This window comes from Ovis aries, chromosome 24, assembly GCF_016772045.2.
Source record: "Ovis aries strain OAR_USU_Benz2616 breed Rambouillet chromosome 24, ARS-UI_Ramb_v3.0, whole genome shotgun sequence".
Lineage (NCBI taxonomy): Eukaryota > Metazoa > Chordata > Mammalia > Artiodactyla > Bovidae > Ovis > Ovis aries.
In genome coordinates, this window is record NC_056077.1 from 26,461,623 (window position 1) to 26,480,744 (window position 19,122).

Genomic DNA, 19,122 nt, shown 5'->3' on the forward strand with positions numbered 1-19,122 from the left:
AGCAGGAATGCCCAAACATGGAGAAGGGGGAGAAGACGACAGACTGTGGCTTCAAGGGACTCAGACCATGAGGCTGAGGGAAGGACGCAGGCTTTACAGGGCACCGCTGCCAACGAGGCCCTTTAAGGTTATTCATTTCTGCCTCCCTCAACTTCCCAGAGGGGAAATGGCAGCCAGGAAGGGATAGCCACCAGCCAAGAGCTGCAAAAGGATCACCGTCAGGGAGGCTGGGTGTGAACTGGGATGGAGGCGCATGCTCTTTTGGAGCACCGCCCCAACACACACACCATTACGCCAGGGTCTCCAGGCCCAGATTTGGAAGGTGTTCATCCCATCCTGAGGGCTGGAGCTGAGAACGGGAGCGGTGGACTTCTAAGGGACCACTGAGGCACGGCCTGGCCATTCCCCATCAGTTCGGAACTTTGGCCGAAACATCAGTAGACAGGCTTAGAGGGAAACAGTATCTTAGGCTCCTCCAGCCAAGATATGCACATCTTGGGGGGGTGGGGGAGGGGGAATGAGGGGGTCCTGGTACCCTTTGCCCACCCACCTTCAGAAGGCGAAGCCCTGAAGGCTGGCAGGGTTTGGAGGGGGCGGGGAGGGGGAGCCTCACAGCAGCAGTTGCTGCTAGATTAGGAGACGATGAGCTCCTGCTTACCCTGGGGCGCCACAGCTTTCTCTCGCCACCTCACTCTGAGAACACAGCATCCAGATCCCCAATCCATCTCCCTCCCTCTGCAAGGCCAATTCTATCCCCAGGCTCCCTAGGCCCAGGTTTGGGGGAGCCCCAAGGATGAGACGAAACCAGGAGAGCTTCCCCCGGCAAGCCCCCAGGCTGGGTGGCCCATGAGCCCAGCTGTCTCCTGTCCATCTCCCAACAGGACGCAAGGCCCAGAATAGCAAGGTCATGAGCATGGGTAGGGCCTCCTGGAGGTGGGGGCAGAGGCTGAGGGGCGTGAGCGTGGAGCCTCCACACTGCCTGGGAAGGGAAGTGGGAGGCAGAATGGGAAGGGGCCCAGCCAGATGGAAGTGGGGGAGGGAGAGGGCCAACAGAACAGGTGGGATTCTTCAGAACCCAGCTCCTCCTTGTTGGCACCTGCAGAGCTGGGAAGCCCAGGGGTGCCCTCAGTTGGAGGAAGGCACAGCCGCAATTCAGTCCAGAGAGCAGAGCCTGGGTGCTGTGGGGGAGGGGTACAGGGAGGAGAGGGAGACGTCGCAAATTCAAACACTCACAGGCCCAGCTAGGAGCCTCCTTGAGTAAAGTGGGCCAGTGGGCGTGGAGCAGATGTGGAAGGCGGGTACCACGTGAGGCTGGATCTTCTGACTTTTGGGAAGAACCAGTGATCTGAACTTTTATGTGAAATTCCAATGGAAACATCATCCAGGCCAAGTAAATCATGTCAGTGGCTTCAACCTAGATGAACCTTCCCATTTTACCGATGAGGCTACTGAGGCCTGGAGAGGCTACACCTTGCCCAGGACACACCGCAAATGAGAAGCAAAGCCAAGAGTGGAAGCCAGCACTCTTTATCATCCAGCCTTCAGCTTTCCAGCTTGGCTCTGAGAAGAGGGGCGGGTCAGCCTGCCCCTGGGGCTCTCTGCAGCTAGGCTGTGGTGGCCACATTCAATCGCCCAACACAGCCACCGTGCCCCTAGCCCAGCCCCTCACAATCTCTCCTGGCCTGTTTTCTCTCCAGGGTAAGAAGCCTTAACTGAAGAATCCAGAGCAGGAAGGTCTGTACTGATTGGAGATCATCGATCCTGCTGTTCATGGTCCTGTCCCACTAAGCGAACTTAGCTGGAGACCCTGAGAAGCACCATTTGGCTCCGCACTTAACCCTCAAGAAACAGGACAGTCCCCCCGGGAGCAATGGGCCAAAAGCTCAGGTCTGGGAGCAACAGGGACTCAAGATGACCCAGACCTCTGGCCTCTCAGCTCTGAAGTTGGCAACACTGAGTGGGCTACCTTCCTGACCCGCCAGTCCCAGCCCCCCACTGCAAACACTGGCCACAGCCATCACAATGGAACTGAGATAAACCCTTTTATTTATTTATGCTTCTCCATTTTGTTTAAAACAACAAGAACAACCACCTTAATATAACTGACAGCCCTTCCCCCTCACCCTTCCTTGGGCTGAGGGGTGGTTAATGGGGAAATGGCCCCCAGGGATGGGGCTGACCGTAAGAGCCCCTAGGGAGGTAATGGAGCCTGAATCCCCTGCCCAGGGGATGGGGCACCTGTAGTGTATGAACTGGGGAGTTAGGGCTTTTGAACCTTTTTGTACCAACATACATGCCCTTGGCCGTCAAGGGTCAGGAAGCATGTGGTGAGGGGATTCTCACTGCTCCTCTGTGTCTCAGCCCAGCCCCAATCTCACCAACTGAGGGCTGGGGAGCAAGAAGAGAGAGGGTGGGGTAGGGTGTCTCACACAAAAGAGTACTGGTTATTTATGGCTCTGGGATGGCCCCCTTCTTCTCCGTCGCCCCCTAGTGGTAACTGCTGGAGCTGCACCATCAGGGTCACCCCGGGGGCCCCAGCAGATCCTGCGCCTCCCTGGGCCTCCGTGCCTGGGGCTACGGCCTCTTCCAATTCAACCACGGGGACCAGCTCAACCACGGGGACCAGCTCTTCCTGGATCCCTCCACTGCCCGCTTTCTCTTTCTCTTGCCTCTCTTTGGCTGCTGCGGCTGCTGCTGCCGCCACTTCTGGCGCCCCCGACGCCTCTTCTGCCCCAGGATGTGGGGGATCTGTCCATGAAGGGGGTTCAGGGGGCTGGGGTGGGTCATGGGAGGTGCTCGGTTCTGGATAGGAACGGTAAGAAGACAGACTGATGGTGGAGGGAGGCAAGCTCTTGGAACAGCCTCCCCTTCGCTCATCCCCTCCCCGGAGCCATGTGCTATCTCCCCCAGATCCCGTCTCCTGAGCAATCCCCCCATCCATGGAAGATGGATCATGGGCGGCGGTGAGAGGAGGACCACACTTACACACAGTCACTCGCTCCGAAGGGCATGAGGGTGGAGGAGGCATCGGGGTAGCATCGATCTCCCTCGCACACCCCTGCATGGCTCCCGGCCTGCTCCCGGCCTGGGGGGTAGGGGAGGGGCAACGTGGGGACAGATGGGACATTGGGGGTGGGGAAAAGGGAGAGATCAGACAGGGACATCAGACACCAAGGGAGGAGGGAAGGGGATCAGACCGAGCACCCCCAAGAAGGGCAGGCCCAAGGTGAGGCTGTGATGGAGGGCAAAGCCAAGGCCAGGGAGGACACGTCTAGGAGACAGACAGACGATGGAACAGACGGGCCGATGGAATGGGAATGCGCGAAACCCAGCTCTCCACTTCCTCCCAGCTCCAGCATGGAGCCTGCTGCCTTCCTACGTCCCCATGGGCTCCTTTTCCCGGAGAGACCCAACACACAGGCATCTCCTCTGCCCCCGCTCTCCTCCTTGGGCCCCCCCCTCCAGCTTGCTGGCACACACACCTCCTCACTTCTTGGGTGCACGGGCACCTCCTCCCCTGCAGACCTGCTCTGCTCACCCTGCTGTCGCTGGGAGGACACGACATAGCTGACAAGGACAACGTCACTGGAGCCTCCAGACTCCAGGGGAATGGGGTGCATCCGGAAATGCTCGAGCATATCAAAGATGGACTGGAACCACAGGTGCTGGACCCGGCACTGACCTTCCTCATTCAGCGACAGACGCAGGTGCTGAGGGTGGGACGAGTGGGATAAAACAGGAGCCTGAGCCCTACCAGTCACAGAACCCTCCTCCTCCGATGGCAGCATTCCCCCACTCGACCCGCAGGCCCGCTGCCTGCAATGGAGCCTCCTCCTCAGGCACTCACCTTGGCCTTACCCTGGAAGTTGAAAGTGAGGACATATTCACCCCGTCTTGTCTCACTCTGACGTACCAGGAAAACCCCGTGGGAGCCAGTGCCTCCAGCCAGCACTAGCTGGGCGGCCTTGAGTCGAGAGAGCATCCCGTGGAACCAAGGATACCCTGAGAGGGGCTGGTCCCCCTCGCCTCCCTCTGGCTCTCCTTGGAACAGTAAGGACCCTTCAGTAAAGACAGAGGGAAGGAAACCAGGTGTCAGGGAAGCCACCCTGATCCCAAGGAGAAGAGAAGCCTTGCTCTTCCCTCATGGGTTACTCCCGAGCCCCCCAGGTCGGACCCCTGAGGATCCCAAGACAAGAGTTTTAGGTAGGTGGGCACCAGGCCTGGAAGCAGACACACACTCACACCTCTGGTACCTGTGGCTGTTTCCGGAGTGTCTAGGGGTGGGTAAGGGGCTGCGAGGGGATGAACGGTCCCTGCTGGGGGTCCCTCTTCAATGGGGATCCGTGGGGGCAACTCTGGGGGAAGCAGTTCCATTGAGTCAAAATGGGAGGCGGCGATGGAGGCGGAACTGGGGGAGATGGATGCCGAGGGGCGGTCTGACAGGCCCCCGTAGGCCCCTAGAAGAAAAAGGGGAGAGTAAAACTGAGAACTTGAAGCTTCTTTTTGGGAGGACTGGTCTGCCGGACCCACTTCCCCAGCGGCCAGGCTACCCGGTGGGCACTGGCGTCAGCCGGCCGAAATGCTGGCTCCTTCTTCAGGCACTGAGCCTGATGGTTCTCATCGGTGGCTCCTAACTTATACTTCACACACTGCTGAAAGGGCTGCAGTGATATCAATAAGGTCTTAGAATCCAAATGTGTCCACATCTCTTCTGAACCAACTCTATAGTTGCAGAACTGGGGGGTAGAACCCCTCAAGTATTTTCACATTAAAAATAGGTACTTTCTTTGTCTACAGGACAAAGCCCTCAACTCTCAGTGGCATCAAAGATTCTACTTCTGTGAATTCCGTCAACCTAACCAGCCTGATCTTCAGGTTACCCTGTATTCCCGTGTCCTCTGATTTAGCCCAATTATCCCGCCTAACTTTCTCAGATGTCCAGGGCTCTTCCCACCTCAGGTCTCTGCTCACACCGTCTCCTTTCTCCAAGCCACGTTCTTTTCTCCTCCCCTGTGCAGAACTCCTCATCTAGCCCACCTTCCCTGATTCTCTTCCTCCAAAGTTCCCAAGGCCTCCTGTTCAGGCTCACCAGGTGGGAGCCCTGTATTTTAGGAGTGATGTCAACTCAGCTAGACCGTGAGCCCACAGAGGAGCTCTGAGCTCCTCATCCTGCCCAGAGCCTAGCCTAGGTCGAGGAGGTACTAGGAGTTCCTGAGTGTCTGCTGAGCAGCAGGCAGGAGCCTACAGGTGCGTCCTACATATTAGTGCTGAGGACAGGAATATGCGGGGTGCAGGGCACTGTGGCTCAGGATCAAGTTGGCATAGCCTTTGTCTTTGTCAGTGATCCTTGGATGACCTCAGAAAAGCCATTTCTCCTCTCTGCTCTTAGCTGCCTGAGAAATGAGGAGATCAGAACTGAAGACCTGTAAGGTCCATTCTGGCCTCTAGATTCTTTAATACATTTGTTTACACAGGCTGTGTGCAAGGTACAGTGAAACTGAAGCTCAGAATGGAGGATTGGAAGAGTGTAGTCGAGTCTAGAAAGGTGAGCTGGGGCCAGGTAGACACATCTTTTTGTGTTTATGTGTGCGGACAGCGTATGTGTGTGTTTAAAAGTTGGGACTCAAAAGAAATCCCAGTACCACCAACATATGCATGGAGATGCAGAGCAAGAAGACAACAAAGATGTGCACAGCGTTCTGCGAGCTTGGAGAAGAGAACCATTATCTCTGGCCAGAGTGGTGAAGGAGAAGGTGACGGGGCGGGGACAGAACACTGGAGAAGGGTGGGCTTGGGGCTTGGGTCGGGGCAGTGATGATGACGGTTCTAACTGGTAAACTGTGGCTGGGCCTGTTCAGGGACAAAAGTCAAATGTTGGTGGGTGGCAGCTGAGCGGAGCCTGGAGAGAGGGCCAGGGCCCGGGCCTGCCGGCCAGGGGGCTTACATAACAGGTCCCAGGGTCCTCAGCTCTGAGGCCCCACCCTTACCCTGCGAAAGGCGGTCGCTGCTCTCACTGGGTCCCAGCAGCAGGCCCTGGCTGGGCAGACTCTCCGAGTGGTTCAGGCAGGGCGGCTCCAGGCTGTCTGTATTCTCCCTTGTCAGGAAGGAGGTCCCAGGGGCCAGAGGGAGGGTCATGGGGCGGGGACTGGTAGCAGGGTAGGGTCTGCAGAGACAGGGAAAACGGTGCTGGGAGGACAAGTCACCGCGGAGAGGCAGACAGCTGCTCCCCAAGCCCACCCCTGGGCCCCTCAGTGACAGAAGTCGGGCTCCTCACCCTGGGCTCAGGCATTCTTGGATGTCAGACACCCAGGCCTTCACATGTAGCGCATCGGCTGTCTCCAGGATGTACTCCGAGGGGCCTTCCACCTATGGGGACAAGAGGAGGCCCACAGGCCACTTCCAGGTCTCGAGGCCCTAATGCACCCCTAACAGGAGCAAGGACATCCTCCTGCTCACCCCCCTCCCAGAAAAGCCGCCGCCCTGGGGACACATTCTCAAGGCACCTTCCTTGTACGTGTATCCCTTGCTTCAATGTCCGAAAAGAGCTTTCTCTCTAACGTGAGTGCTCCAAGAGGGCAGGGAGCCCAGGCCTCCTACCTTAACTACAAAGGTGTTCTCCCGGTCAGGCATCTCCAGGGCTGTGGTCGTCCGCACATCGGTGATGGTGGAGCAGGGAATGCTCAGTCGAGGCCGAGACGCCTAGGTCGCGAGAGAGAACAAGACCCAGACTGTTGGTGTGGAGAGACAATCGTTCCCCTCCCTCCAGAGATTCGGCCTTCCTTCCACACCCAAAGGGCATTAAACAAGTAACACTGCTTTCTCTGTCGTGCCCACAGCGACTAACCCAGAGTCAGGAGCTAGCTTTAAAAAACCCAGGCCCTCCTGGGTGGCTCATTGGTAAAGAATCTGCCTGCCAGTGCAGGGGAGACAGGTTTGATCACTAGTCCGGGAAGATCCCACATGCTGCGGGACACCTAAGTCTGTGCGCCACAACTACTGAGTCTGTGCTCTATAGAGCCTGCGAGCCGACACTACGGAAGCCGGAGCGCTCGAGAGCCACGGGCTCCACAACGAGAAAAGCCACTGAGGTGAGAAGCCTGCAAACCATGAGAGTCGCCCCCCTTTGCCACAACTAGAGAAAGTCCACGCAGCAACGAAGACCCAGAACAGCCAAATAAACAAATACAAATTTTTTTTAAAAACAAACAACAAATAAGCATAGCTCGGTATGTGGGCCAAGCCACCACCCTGGTTGCTCAACCCCTTGCTCCCAGCCACCCCACCTCCGCTGGGCCTCACCTTGGGGGGTACGAAGAACTCCAGCCGACTTCCTCCTCCTTCTCCTTCACTTCGAAGCAGCAAGCGACACTTCTGCCACTGAGGCTGCCCCCCTCCCCCTGAGGTAGGCCCCGCTGCCCCTCCTCCCCGGCCCACTCCAGCGGGGTCAGGGGCAGCCTCTTCAGCCCCCATGAAACTCAGCAGCTCTTCCCGCTGCACCATGCCTGCACCATCCTTCAAGGACCCCCCACCGCGACTGAGTCTCAGCCTCTCGAAACGGTGAGTCCATCTGTCCCCGGGGGACGTCCCGTCGCTGACCAGCCCCCTGCTGACAGTCCCAGCCCCGCCAGAGGAGTTGGAGTTGCTGTTCCCACCTAACGCCGGGGGCCCCGAAGCTGTCTCTAGGGGCCCTGCTGGAGAGGGCGGGTCAACGGTTCCCCGCCACTGCAGGATGCCGCGGACCGAACCGCGGACCGAGCGACCCACTGAGCGGAGAGAGAAGCGCTTCTTGAGCTTCGGCTTCGAGGAGGTCGTAGAAGAGGAAGAGACCGAGGAAGGGAGGGGGCCGGCCAGGTCCTCAGATGATCGAGAAGGGCCCAGCACAGCCAGGGGCCCGCCCGCCCTGCAGCTCTCAAGGGACAGGTCGTGTGGCGGGACCTCCACACCAGGACTCAGAGGAGCCAGGAGGGGTGGCGACAGGGAGCCGGAGGCCCGGGCCACCTCCGCTTCAAAGTGCTGCAGGAAGAGCTCGGCAAAACGGCGGGAGAAGGCGGCCTCGGCCCCTGGCCCTGCGTACTGGGGGTGAGAGGCCAGGTAGAGGCGAAAACGGCGGGCAAAATCCAGGGCGGCCGCCCGGGCGTGGGACTCGCAGAACTCCCGCCAACTCGGGGGAGGCGGCGGGGGTAACGGGGGAGGGGAGGGCGAGGCCCCATCCTCTGGGGAAGGGGCACCATTCATGATGGCCCCCAGGAGGCGGAGAGGGGGAGCTTGTGGGGAGGGGCGGCAAAGAGAGAAGCGGCCAGAAGACACGGGGTGAGCGGCAGCAGCTGCAGAAGGAAGAGGCACATATATGGAGTCACTGCTGAGGTGGGACGGGGCCAGACCCCCTCCTCTGAGCGCAACTGGAACACACACCACACTGCCTCCCTGCCCTTCCCCAGGTCCTTGCGCCCCACAGGCCCCAGCCAATCAACCACCCACCCCCACCCGCCCCCGACTCCAATGTCTAGCCTGCACCCCTCCTCCTGCTGCCTCCCTGATCCACATTCCCTGGCTTCAGCTCCAGGTGTGATGGACGGCTGGACAGCGCCTTCCTCTAAACAGGAATGTTTCACGTTCCCTCCCTTCTCTAAAATGATCCTTCGATATTTATCACCTGCTTCCCAGTTGCCGTTCTTACCTTTCCCTGCGAGAGGTTTTAACAGCCTCTTTAACAGAAGAGGAACCCGGAGCTCAGAGAGTTTCAGAACTCCAAGTCTCCTGTCTTTCCCACGGCACAGCCCTCGTCCCCAGGCACTGACCGTGCCCGTCTCACGTCACTGCCCCTCACTGCCCCAGCTTGCAGGGGAGCCAGGCCTGTGGAGCTTAAGAGACCCTGCCTCCCATGGTCCATCACTGAGGACGGAGGTTGCTCATCGAGGACAGACCAATAAAAGCCAACCCCAGGGCCCAGTACCCAAGCACTGTACTTGGAAAGCTTGGAAGGCTTGGAAGGGCCAGAGCCCACTTCTTGGGTGGCCCTCCAGTCTGGGGCCCAGAGGCAACAGCAGTGTGGGCTGGGTCTGGGGGAGTCTTTGCTGGCCGCAAGGTAAAACAGAGAGCTGGGGCCTTGGGTTTCTCACCTTCCTCTTCTCTCATAGAGGAGTGTGCCCTAAAGGCTGGTTGCTTGGTGGTTAAGGCCATAGGTTCTGGAGTTAGACTTAGGATGAAATTCCATCACTGCCACTTATTAGCTGGGTGATCTTGAACAAATTACACGTCCTCTCTGAGCTTTGGTTTTCGTATTTATAAAACAGGACTAATGATCCCTAACCCCTAGAACTGTTGGGAGAATTAAACAGGACGTGTCCCGGCTTGACACAAAGTAAGTGCACAACAAATGACAGTCGTTATTACTATCTTTATGGGGTTCTGATTTTCTCAAAGAGAAATCAGCAAAAGGAAGAGCCTTCCCAAGGTCTTACAACTAGCAAGTGGCAAAGCTGGGCAGGGAATTTACAAGCCCATGGCTCCTCTGTTAGTGTTCCTCCCCCATGTTATACTTGAAGATGACTGGCACCAAGGGGGTGAAGGCAGTTCAGGCAAGTCTCCCCAAACCCCAGACTCCTCTTCAGACCCAGGTCAGCGCCCCCTCCCCTTTCTCTTTGGCTTGGACCCTACACACTCAGATGGCTCCAACCACAGGGGCAATTCCAAACCAACGAGAAGACGCCAGGAGATGAAAGAGTCATGGAGCACGGGGGAACCGAGCCAAGAGGTGTACACACAGCAGAGGAGAGCCCAATCTCCAGGCAGAGGCCACCTCAGCTCACACCGGCCCACCCAACCCTCTGCACCACAGGCAGACACAGCCCCCCTTCAGGCCCGCTGACCCTGCGGGCCCTAAGCTGGTGAGTCAGTTTCTCTTTCGTCAAGCGGGACTCAGATACATTTTTCCCACTGCACCTGCCTCTTGGCTCAGTTCTGTTATTTCCCGAAGGGCGGGTGGTGGAGGGTGCAGGCTCCGCTCCTGGCTCGGACCCTCCGGACCCGGTGGTCAATCCACTCCGACCCGACCCTCCTCCCCGGACACCCTCTACCCGCCCATTCCCCGGGGCCGCAGCCCCCAAGGAAGCAGCCCTGTCCGCTGCACTCTCCGGGGCCGGGCGCCCCTCCTGCCTCTAGCCCCCCCACGCCCGCCCCCACCCAAGGGTCCTCGCAAGCGCCGGGGCCGGGTCGCGGAGAGGGAAGAGGGACTTGAAGAGGGGGGTTCCGGTTCCGGTCCCACCTGCATCTCGGTCCCCGCGGTTAGCTCCGGCGGCGGCGGCAGCTCCCGCTCCTGCCCCACCCCCCCTCCGCGACTAGCTCCCAGCCCGGTTCTGCGCAGGCGCCGGGACCCCCTTTTTCCCGTCACCGTAGGAAGCGACCATAGAGAAGAGCGGGGAGAAGGAAGGGCACCTTCATACTCACTTCCGCCATCCTCCCACTGCGTGCAGCCCTTCCAGAGCTGAAAGTATGTGAGTCTCGGAGGGCTCAGTGACTTCTCCAGTTGCACCTACCAGGGTCGGCAGGAACAGCCATAAGAAGGGGTTGGGTCCTACCAGAACATCCTCCTGGAGGAAAGTCGGGACAAAGGAGAGCTGTCAACCATAGAGAAGGGACTTTAGTGGAGTAGAGTCTCGAGGGCCTGACGGAGGCTAGAGGAGCCAGGTACCGGAAACCAGCGAGTTGAGAAGGGTTTTTGAAGGGCCCGCCGCAGCCTAGAGCGCCGTCCTGGGCCGCTGAGGGGTTCGAGGGCACCGCCCCCAAGGAGCTGGGGGAGGGAAGATGCGGGTGACCTTGGTGAGGCCCTGAGAGGAGGCGGAGCCTGAACTTACGACCTTGGTGGTTTCTTTGACAAAGTACTGGATGTTCCAGGAGATTCCATCTCTCAGCTTGGGAAATGGAAGTGAGGGCGGTAGGAATAATGAGGTCAGTTTTGGACGTGTTTGTGGGACGTCAGGAGACAGTTGGATATACAGTCTGGAGCTCAGGAGAGACATCAAGGCCAGATGTAGAAATTGAGACGGTATTAAGGTGTAGTAGAGGGCAGTTGAAATCATGAGCACGATGAGATCCTAGTCACTCAGATCTCTCATTGACCCAGCTCCACTGGCCTAAGCAATAAGGGACTCTTTGGACTCAAGCCATTGAAAAGAATGGATCAAGTTTCTTCAGGAACAGCTGAATAAAAGGGCCAAAAGATATCAGGAACCTGTGGTTCACCTCTAGACTGAGCTCTCCCCGTGCCTCTCTTAGTGGCAAAATAGGTTTCTATAGCTCCAAACTTAAGTCCTAATAGCCTAGCAACTCTTGTAGGGGTATGTTTTTCCTCTGAGATTTGCAGTAAAATTTCCAGAACTGACTTTAGCTGATTGGCTTGTATCACTTGCTATTCCTGAAACACAAAGTCTTGGCCTAGCCAGTCTTAGTCCCCATCTCTCCCCCAGCTCTAACCCATATTAGCATCAGCTCACCAGATGGCCTTTGTTAAGGTCTTCGTCACCATCTTCGTCCATCCATCTTTCCAATTCAGAAGATGTCAGTGGAAAGGACTCTAGTTCTGTGATCACCCCCCTCCTCCCTGACAGGTTCACACACCCTTTCTCTGTAGTTGGCCCATTGTTGTCCAGAAGAGAGACCAGGTGAGGAATACAGAAAGGGGCTAGTGATGATGAATTAGGTTTGGAAATATTGTCTAAACTGTCCAATAAACTGTGCAATGACTGAAATGTTCTCTATCAGGACTGCCTAGTGTGGTAGCCACTAGCCACATGTGGGTTTTGAGCACTTATAATGTGGCTAGTGTGACTAAGGAACTGAAGGGTTTTTTTAGTTAATTAAAATAGTCACATGTGCCTGATGACTTACTGTATTGGTGTAAGAGATGTCTGAGGACAACTAGGTGGAGCTGTCCAGCAGACAGATCTACAGTCTCAGCAGTGTGATCCGTGATCAGACACAAGTAGTGTTTAAAGCCATGGACATGAATTAGATTGTCCTGGTAATACCTGTAGAGAGAAGAGGGCCTAGAACTTAATTTAGGGAAACCACATTTAATGGGCAGGCAAAAAAAAAAAAAAGTAAAAGTGCCGGGATGTCTTGGATCAGGTTTTCCAGAAGCACACCCAGAGATGAGAATTTGTGTGCAAATGATGTTTTTTTTTAAAGTGCTACCAGGAGAAACTAGTAAAAGAGTGGGAGGGGCAGGAGAGGAAACTGAGAGAACGTGTGATCTCAGAGAATGTGTGAGAGCAGTTCAGCTTGATTCCTCAGAGAAGTTCTGGATGTAAGTTGTGACTCAGATTTATCCAGAAACAAGGGAGCTGGCCCTTTCCCGTACCAACATTCTTCAGCTGTTAACTAGGGCTTCCCCTGGGAGATGTCAATTCTCAGGCACTTCATCAAGGCAAAGCTTCCAGTAGCCTGAGGACAGGACAGTTCTCAAGAAAAAGAAAAAACATCTAGAAGGTCTAATTGTATGAAAAAACACCACATGCCAAAGACCAGGGGGTGTGGTAATAAGAGCCTGTGCATGTGAGCATGCGTGTAAATTGGGTGGCGTGGGGTGGTTTGAGCAAACACTTTATACACAAATGACAAGGGATCCATAGGACTGGGCCTTGCTGTTGTCTCCTATAGAAAACATTGACTTAGATTGCTTAGTGACTTTGTTGAGAGTCATTTTTAGGGAAGTGAAGGAAGCAGAAGGCAATGGTAGCAGACTGAGGGATGAATGGAAGGTGAACAAGTGGGGGTAGGAATGTGAAGTTATCCTACACAGTTTGGCCAAAAAGGGAAGGAGATATGGAGGATTGTAGAGGATGGAAAGGTTTGCTTGTTTGTTTATATCCTGAGAGAAGCTGGATTTTCTGTCTGAAGTTTTAGGAGAGAGGATCCAGTAGAAGTAATTGAAGGAGTGAAGTTTCAATTACCACCCCCAGGGGAAGGATGGGTCCAGAGCCCAGTTAAGCAAGCTGTTAATGTGAAAAGCAAAACACTTCTTCCTCCTTAGGAACAGGGGATGTAATATTCAGGATGCTTTCTGCTACAAGTAATCGGACCACCGCCTCCCCTACTCCATTTAAGGTCCTAAAAGAGGGGGAGTTTGTTGGTTCACAGAATTAAAAAGTAAGAGGTATGGGCTTCCCTGGCAGTCCAGCGGTTAAGACTCCGTGCTTCCACTGCAGGGGGCACGGTTCCATCCTTGGTCTAGGAAGACCCCATGTGGCATGGCAAAAAAAAAAAAAAAAAAATTAGAGATAGAATGACGTGAGGCATGGCAGGAGCCAGAGACTCAAACAGGGTCCATGTGAACTTGCTCTGTCTCTTAGCTCTGCCTTCCTCTGGGTTATCTTCCTTCTCAAGCAGATTGCCCTCTCCCAGGGAGCAAGATGGCCACCAGAGTCCCAAGTTTACATTCTACTAGCTTCATGGTCCCAGCAGAGACAGATCATAGCTTTTCCAATAATTCTAGCTCAAGTGCAGTAGGGCTGCACCTCATCAGCTCAGCTTGGGTCACCCAGTGCCCATCTTTTGTATAATAAGGAATTTGTCTGGTCTTTGTTGCAGGTTCCTAACACAGAGCTTTTAAAATTCTTGGAATTTCCTGAGTAACAGAAGTGTCTGTTACTTGTGAGCCCCCTCGATCACACGTGAGTTTTTGCTGATGAAATCACTAATAGCAAGCCTCTACATAGCTTCAAGATGGGGACTGGTCAGCAGAAGCCCCAACTTTATGATTAGAGGGTTGGGATTTTGAGCCAGTTTGATCTCCAGGGAGGGAAGGGGACTTGAAGATTGAGCTCAGTCACACGGCAGTGATTTACTCCATTGTGCCTAAGTAGTGAAACCCCTAGTAAACACTTTGGACACTGAAGCTCAGTGGGGCTTCTTGTTGGTGAAGACACTGATGTGTGGGGAGAGTGATATGCCCCAAGTCTACGTGGACCCTCCAGGATTTCTCCCTATGTAGCTCCTCATTTAGCTCTTCCTGACGTATCCTTAATTATAAAATACAATCGTAACTGTACTAAAATGTAAGTATAGTGCTTTCCTGTACCCTGTGAATTGTTCTAGCAAATTATCAAGCCTCAGGGGGCTCATGGACACTCCCAGATCTGTAGGTGCTTGCCAAGGATAGATGGCCAGGGGACCCCCTTGCAGCTGGCATCTGAAGTGGGGGCAGTCTTGTGGAGTGAGCCCTTACCTTGCGGGGTCTCTGCTAACTCTGGGCAGTAAGTGCCAGAACTGAACTTCAAGTCACCAGTGGGGGTTGAAACACAATACTAACCCTGAATGGACAGTTGTGACCGTGAAGGATAGATTAGGTTGATTGGTAAACACTGGATCATGGACCGATCAATCACCTGAGGTTGGGATAGGCTGAGCACAGCAGAGGGTGGTTCTTCAAAGGAAAACCAGAGTCTCTCACTGAGGGGGAATTGGTTGCTTACCAGCTTCTTCTGGAGGTCATCTGGACCCTCCCCCGCCCCAAGAGATGGATATGTCAAATTCAGCCTTAAGTGTTTTGGCCAGAACTTCCTGTCCTTCCAAGCAAATCATGCTTTGCACAATCAGAACACTCTGACAGCTAACATACTCCATCTTCACTTAGGTTTGTCTCTGGTATTACACACGCCATTTTCCCCACTTCTGCCAGTTTTCCTTCTCTGGTTTCAGGCGCCAAAGTGTAGCCTCCTCTAAGAAGCTATGCAAGGCCAATGCACCGAGGCAGCCTCTCAAGTGCCTTTTATTTAGCAGCTTTTGTGTGAGCTTCACAGAGTGTTTCCAACTGGAATGTCTCCAGTCACATCTGAGTGACATGAGTATGATTGGAGTTCTGTGTTTGGAAGGATATTCAGGGCCAGTATGGGAGCGTTGAGACTGGATATAGAGAGGAGATGGGTGCAGTGGTCCAAGAGGGGGATGATGCTGACCCAGCCAAGGCAGTGCAGTGGGGTTAATTCCAAGGTGAATGTCCAGAGGGATTTCTGAGGAGACACTGCCAGGCTGGCTGGAATATCCTGAGTGACAGAAGTGTCTGTAACTTGTGAGCCCCTAAAAAGAGTGAAAGATGCCCCTGAGTTTCCAATAAGTCTGTTGAGTGGTACCAAGGACAAGGCTCTAAGTCCTAGTCCCCAATTTGCCACTAAGTTATAGGTCAGCCCAGAACCCATGTCAATTACAGCAGACCCCACCTCCTTTTAGAAGCTACAGCTACAAAAAAAAAAAAAAAACCCTTACAGATCATAGTTTTACCTCTTCACTCCCCCCATTTTATAAAGCAGAGGCCTCAGAAGTTCTAGTGATTCGCTTGTATTTTTTAAATGAATGTGAATACAAAATTTGCTTTCCACTGAAAACACAGAAACTTAAGCCCAACACAATGCTTCACTGAATGATCAACTGAAATGATTCAACAAATTCTTCCTTCAACAAATGTTTCTTGACCTAAGTGTTAGACACTATTCCTAAAATAAAAAGTAAAAGTTCTTAGTATCATGAGCTGGTGAGAGAGAAAAAAGTAACAAAAAACAAAACCCAACAAACAAGCAAACTACTAAGATAATTTTGGATATTTAGGTGCTATCAAGAAAATAAGAGGACCATTGATAAGAGGGTGTCAAAAGAGGTGACATGTGAGGTTGGAAGACGAGAAGGAACAAGCTGTGGGGAAAGCTCCAGGGAAGAACATTCCAGGAAGATGGAAGCACATTTGCAAAGACCCTGAGGTAAAAGCAATCCTGGGGTGTTGGTGGAACAGAAGGATGCCCAGTGTGGCTGGAGAGAGTGAGAGGAAAGTACCAAATGGGGATCAGAGAGGTGGACAGGGGCTAGATCATGGCCATGCCAGACCACAGGCCCCAGGGAGGATGTCGGACTTTTTTTTCTTAATGTTTACTGACAAAAATATGTATGTTACTGAAATATAATTTACCTGCCATACAATTCACCCATTTAAATAAGTAGGAGTTTGGATTTTATTCCACGTGTACTAAGGGAGGATTCATTTCTGATTCACATTTTAAAGACTGATCTGGTTGTGTGGAAGATGGATTTGACAGATATTGAGAGTAAGGACAGAAGCTGGAGGACCCACTGGAGAGATCATGAGGTAACTTAGGCAAGAGATGATCCCAGTTTGAAGCCCAGTGTTGACAGGGGAGAGAGAGAAACGGTTACACTGAGATTTATTTTGGAGAACCAGTGGGACTGGGTAATGGACAGATGTAGGTTTGGGGGAAAAGGACAAAGGTGGTGCCATTTATTCAGATATGTAAAGAGAGTATGGGAGAAACATAGTGTCCTGTTTGGAGTATGTTAGGTTCATAGCATCACAGTGGTAGCACCCTTCGATTTGGAAGGCTCATGAACAGTTCAAGTGCAAGTATGCACAGAGACCTGCTATGGCCAGGCACACAGTATATGGAGATAAAGGAAGCCCAGTCCTCACCCCACTCAAGTCACTTAGTCTCAGACAAGTGACACCAAGAAATACGTCCAAGTGCTGTAAGGCAGACTTATCTGTTAGGGTGTATTTGGCTTTAAGTAACAGACAACTCTAACACCATCTGCCTTAAACAATAAAGACACTTGTCATCTCACACCATGTAGAGTCCAGGCTTCTAAGATCCTCTTTGCCCACTTCTGGATTTTTGGCTTCACCACGGATGGGAGCATGATGGGCATGGTAATTCCAGGCTTCCCATCCTGATCCAACAACTCCCAGAGTCAGAAGGTGGTCTGTCTCCTCGGTGTCTCCTCCTTCTTTTTAAAATATTTATTCATTTATGGCTGTGTTGGGTCTGAGTTGTGGCACGTGGGATCCTTGTTGTGGCACGTGGGATCCTTGTTGTGGCTTACAGATCCAGAGCACTCCACCGGCTCAGTAGTTGTGGCACATAGGCCCAGTTGCCCTGCAGCATGTAGGATCTTAGTTCCCCATCTGGACTTGAACTCAAGTCCTCTGCACTGGAAGTCAGATTCTTAACCACTGGACCACCAGGAAGTCCCAAAGGTCACTTTTTTGATGTAGAAGCGGTTTCAGGACCATGAGCAGCAGCTGTTGCAGACAAGTCTAAGTCCTGGCATTTAGTGTCTGGTGGCAGTGTCAGGAGAAGCAGTTTTCTTACCAGGTCAGGTCAGACCTGTGGCTTAGGATCCATTTCTTCAGCCCGTTCCACAATTCTGTAGGCTGCCTACCACCTTGACACAGTTTTCCAACCAGCCCATGTAAATTCTATTATCTGCAAATCCAGACTCCTGTGACATAGGGTGCAACAGGCAAAAGCTCTACAAAAATTCTGTCCCTCTGGACTCTTTCCTGAGCACTGTGTTTTGCAAATTTCAGTCATTCACATACACCTCTCCCCAGATTTGCCATATATTCATATCACCCATTTTATCTACCAAGTGTTGTTTTTTTTAATTGATTCAACATTTTTTTAAATACAACATTTACAATGCCAGCCTTTCTTTCAAACTAATACACATTAAAATGAATATAGCACCACTAAAAAAGAAAGCATTAATTTAAGTACCAGCCCCCAATATTTCATATCCTGGTTAGTGGCTGATAGTGTCTTAGGATAAATTTCTAGAAGTGGAATGACTGAGGTTCAGGTTGGGGACAAGGAGAACCCTTTCATATTGTACAAGCCCTTTCTCATCAAAGCTGATGGGTTTAGAGGGCCAGGAAGACAGAAGTCTTAGCAAGTTTCTCATTGTAAAATGACAGTTAAATTATAGTTCGGTGAAGTGGCTAAATGCACACTTTTTTGGAGTTTAGCTGTGTTGGGTTCCTTAATTACCGTGATGCTCAGTTTTCTCACTAGTAAAATGGGGTCCTATCACACAGTATAACATTGAATGTGATACTGAATGAGAAGCAACATGAAGCACAACGCCTGAACCATGAAAAGCTCTAATTCTGAGTCCCCCAAACTCCTATGAGTTTAAGAAGAGTATTAAAAATAAATATAGTTTTCTTGTCTGTACCCAGATACTACTGAATCATAATCTCCAAGGGAGGAATTAAGGAATCTATTTGAAACAGACACCATCAGCTGAGTCTTAGGAGCTGATGAATTTTGGAAACATTAATCAAGGTTAAGCAGCTGCTATTATCATCCCACGGTGATGAGATGATGGATGTGAAAGTTAAAGGTCATTTACTATCCTTGCACTCATTCATTCAGTCAACAGACATTAATTGAGCACTCACTGAGTGCCCCGCCCTGTGGTAGGTGCCAGGGACACAGCGGGAACAAGACAGACTCAGGCTGCCCTTAAAGGCACAAGAAGTTGGTCTCTCACCTGGTCATCTGTAAAACCGGGTGGGTTGACCGACGATCCAGAGAATTACTCTGGCCTGCTGAGGGGCGACAGGGGTGGACAGGAAACTCTGTCCCCCCTGGCTCACAGGGCATTTGAGCCAGGGGAGGGTCTCAAAGACTGTAGGACCCGGAGGCTTTTGGACCCCTTTTCTGCCTCTTGCCCAGCTCATTTCCTCTCAGAGCTAGATGTCAGGATCTTCCTGTAAAGTAGATACTATTCCCACTTCACAGATAAGAAAACAAAGGCTTAAAAGAGAGGTGGGTCACACTAGAGACCCACCCCCAACAGGTTCTCGGGAGTCTTCCCTCAGCCTGGCCGCAGCGGCTGGTCCTACCTCCAGCTGCGACACAAGGCCGCCAGATCTGTCGTCAGACCCGCGCGGCGGGTCGGACTGGACTCCAAGTGGTTCGGGGCCAAGACGTTCCGGAGTCATCCACGCCGGGGCCGCTGCCTCTGCTTCAAGAAGGCCTGGACCGTCCCTCCGGACCTGGCCTCGCCCTCCCACGATACGTGCCAGTACAGCTCACGGCCCTGGGAACTACAACGCCCATGAGCCTCCGGGGCGTAGGCGCGCTATGAGATGCTCCACATCGCCTCCCGGCGCCACCAGAGAGAACTGCGTGGCTCCTGAGCCCGCGAGGTTGGAGGGCGCCGTGGAAAGCTTCCCCACCTTACCACCATCAGCACTTTCCTGGACGGGTTCTGTCGCGCGCCCGGAAGTTCACAGGGCCATAGAGATTGGAGGCTAGAGGGGCCCAGACGTGCCCT

At 53.3% G+C, this 19,122-nt stretch overlaps 1 protein-coding gene and 1 long non-coding RNA gene across 7 annotated transcripts in view; one reads left to right on the forward strand and one right to left on the reverse strand.

The window, feature by feature from the left end:
• Positions 1–2,052, forward strand: part of LOC105604726 (uncharacterized) — a 5,428-nt gene extending 3,376 nt beyond the window's left edge. The window contains exon 3 of the long non-coding RNA XR_001024292.5: positions 1,698–2,052. This is a non-coding gene — a long non-coding RNA (uncharacterized LOC105604726). The remainder of the gene's footprint in view (positions 1–1,697) is intronic.
• Positions 2,030–19,058, reverse strand: SH2B1 (SH2B adaptor protein 1). Of its 6 annotated transcripts, none has more exons than XM_027961744.3 (11): positions 18,689–19,058; positions 10,447–10,589; positions 7,300–8,324; positions 6,598–6,699; positions 6,275–6,366; positions 5,988–6,163; positions 4,254–4,457; positions 3,848–4,059; positions 3,483–3,710; positions 2,986–3,085; positions 2,030–2,802 (listed from the first exon to the last, which is right to left on the reverse strand). In XM_027961744.3, coding segments are annotated over exons 3-11 (2,052 nt in total). In that variant the 5' UTR covers positions 8,236–8,324; positions 10,447–10,589; positions 18,689–19,058; the 3' UTR covers positions 2,030–2,800. The 6 variants fall into 6 exon arrangements, with proteins under 6 accessions (XP_027817545.1, XP_060262210.1, XP_027817549.1 ...); XM_060406227.1 differs by having other exon boundaries at positions 10,691–19,058; XM_027961748.2 differs by lacking the exons at positions 10,447–10,589; positions 18,689–19,058 and adding an exon at positions 10,265–10,357 and having other exon boundaries at positions 3,539–3,710.
• Between the last annotated feature and the right edge of the window lie 64 nt (positions 19,059–19,122).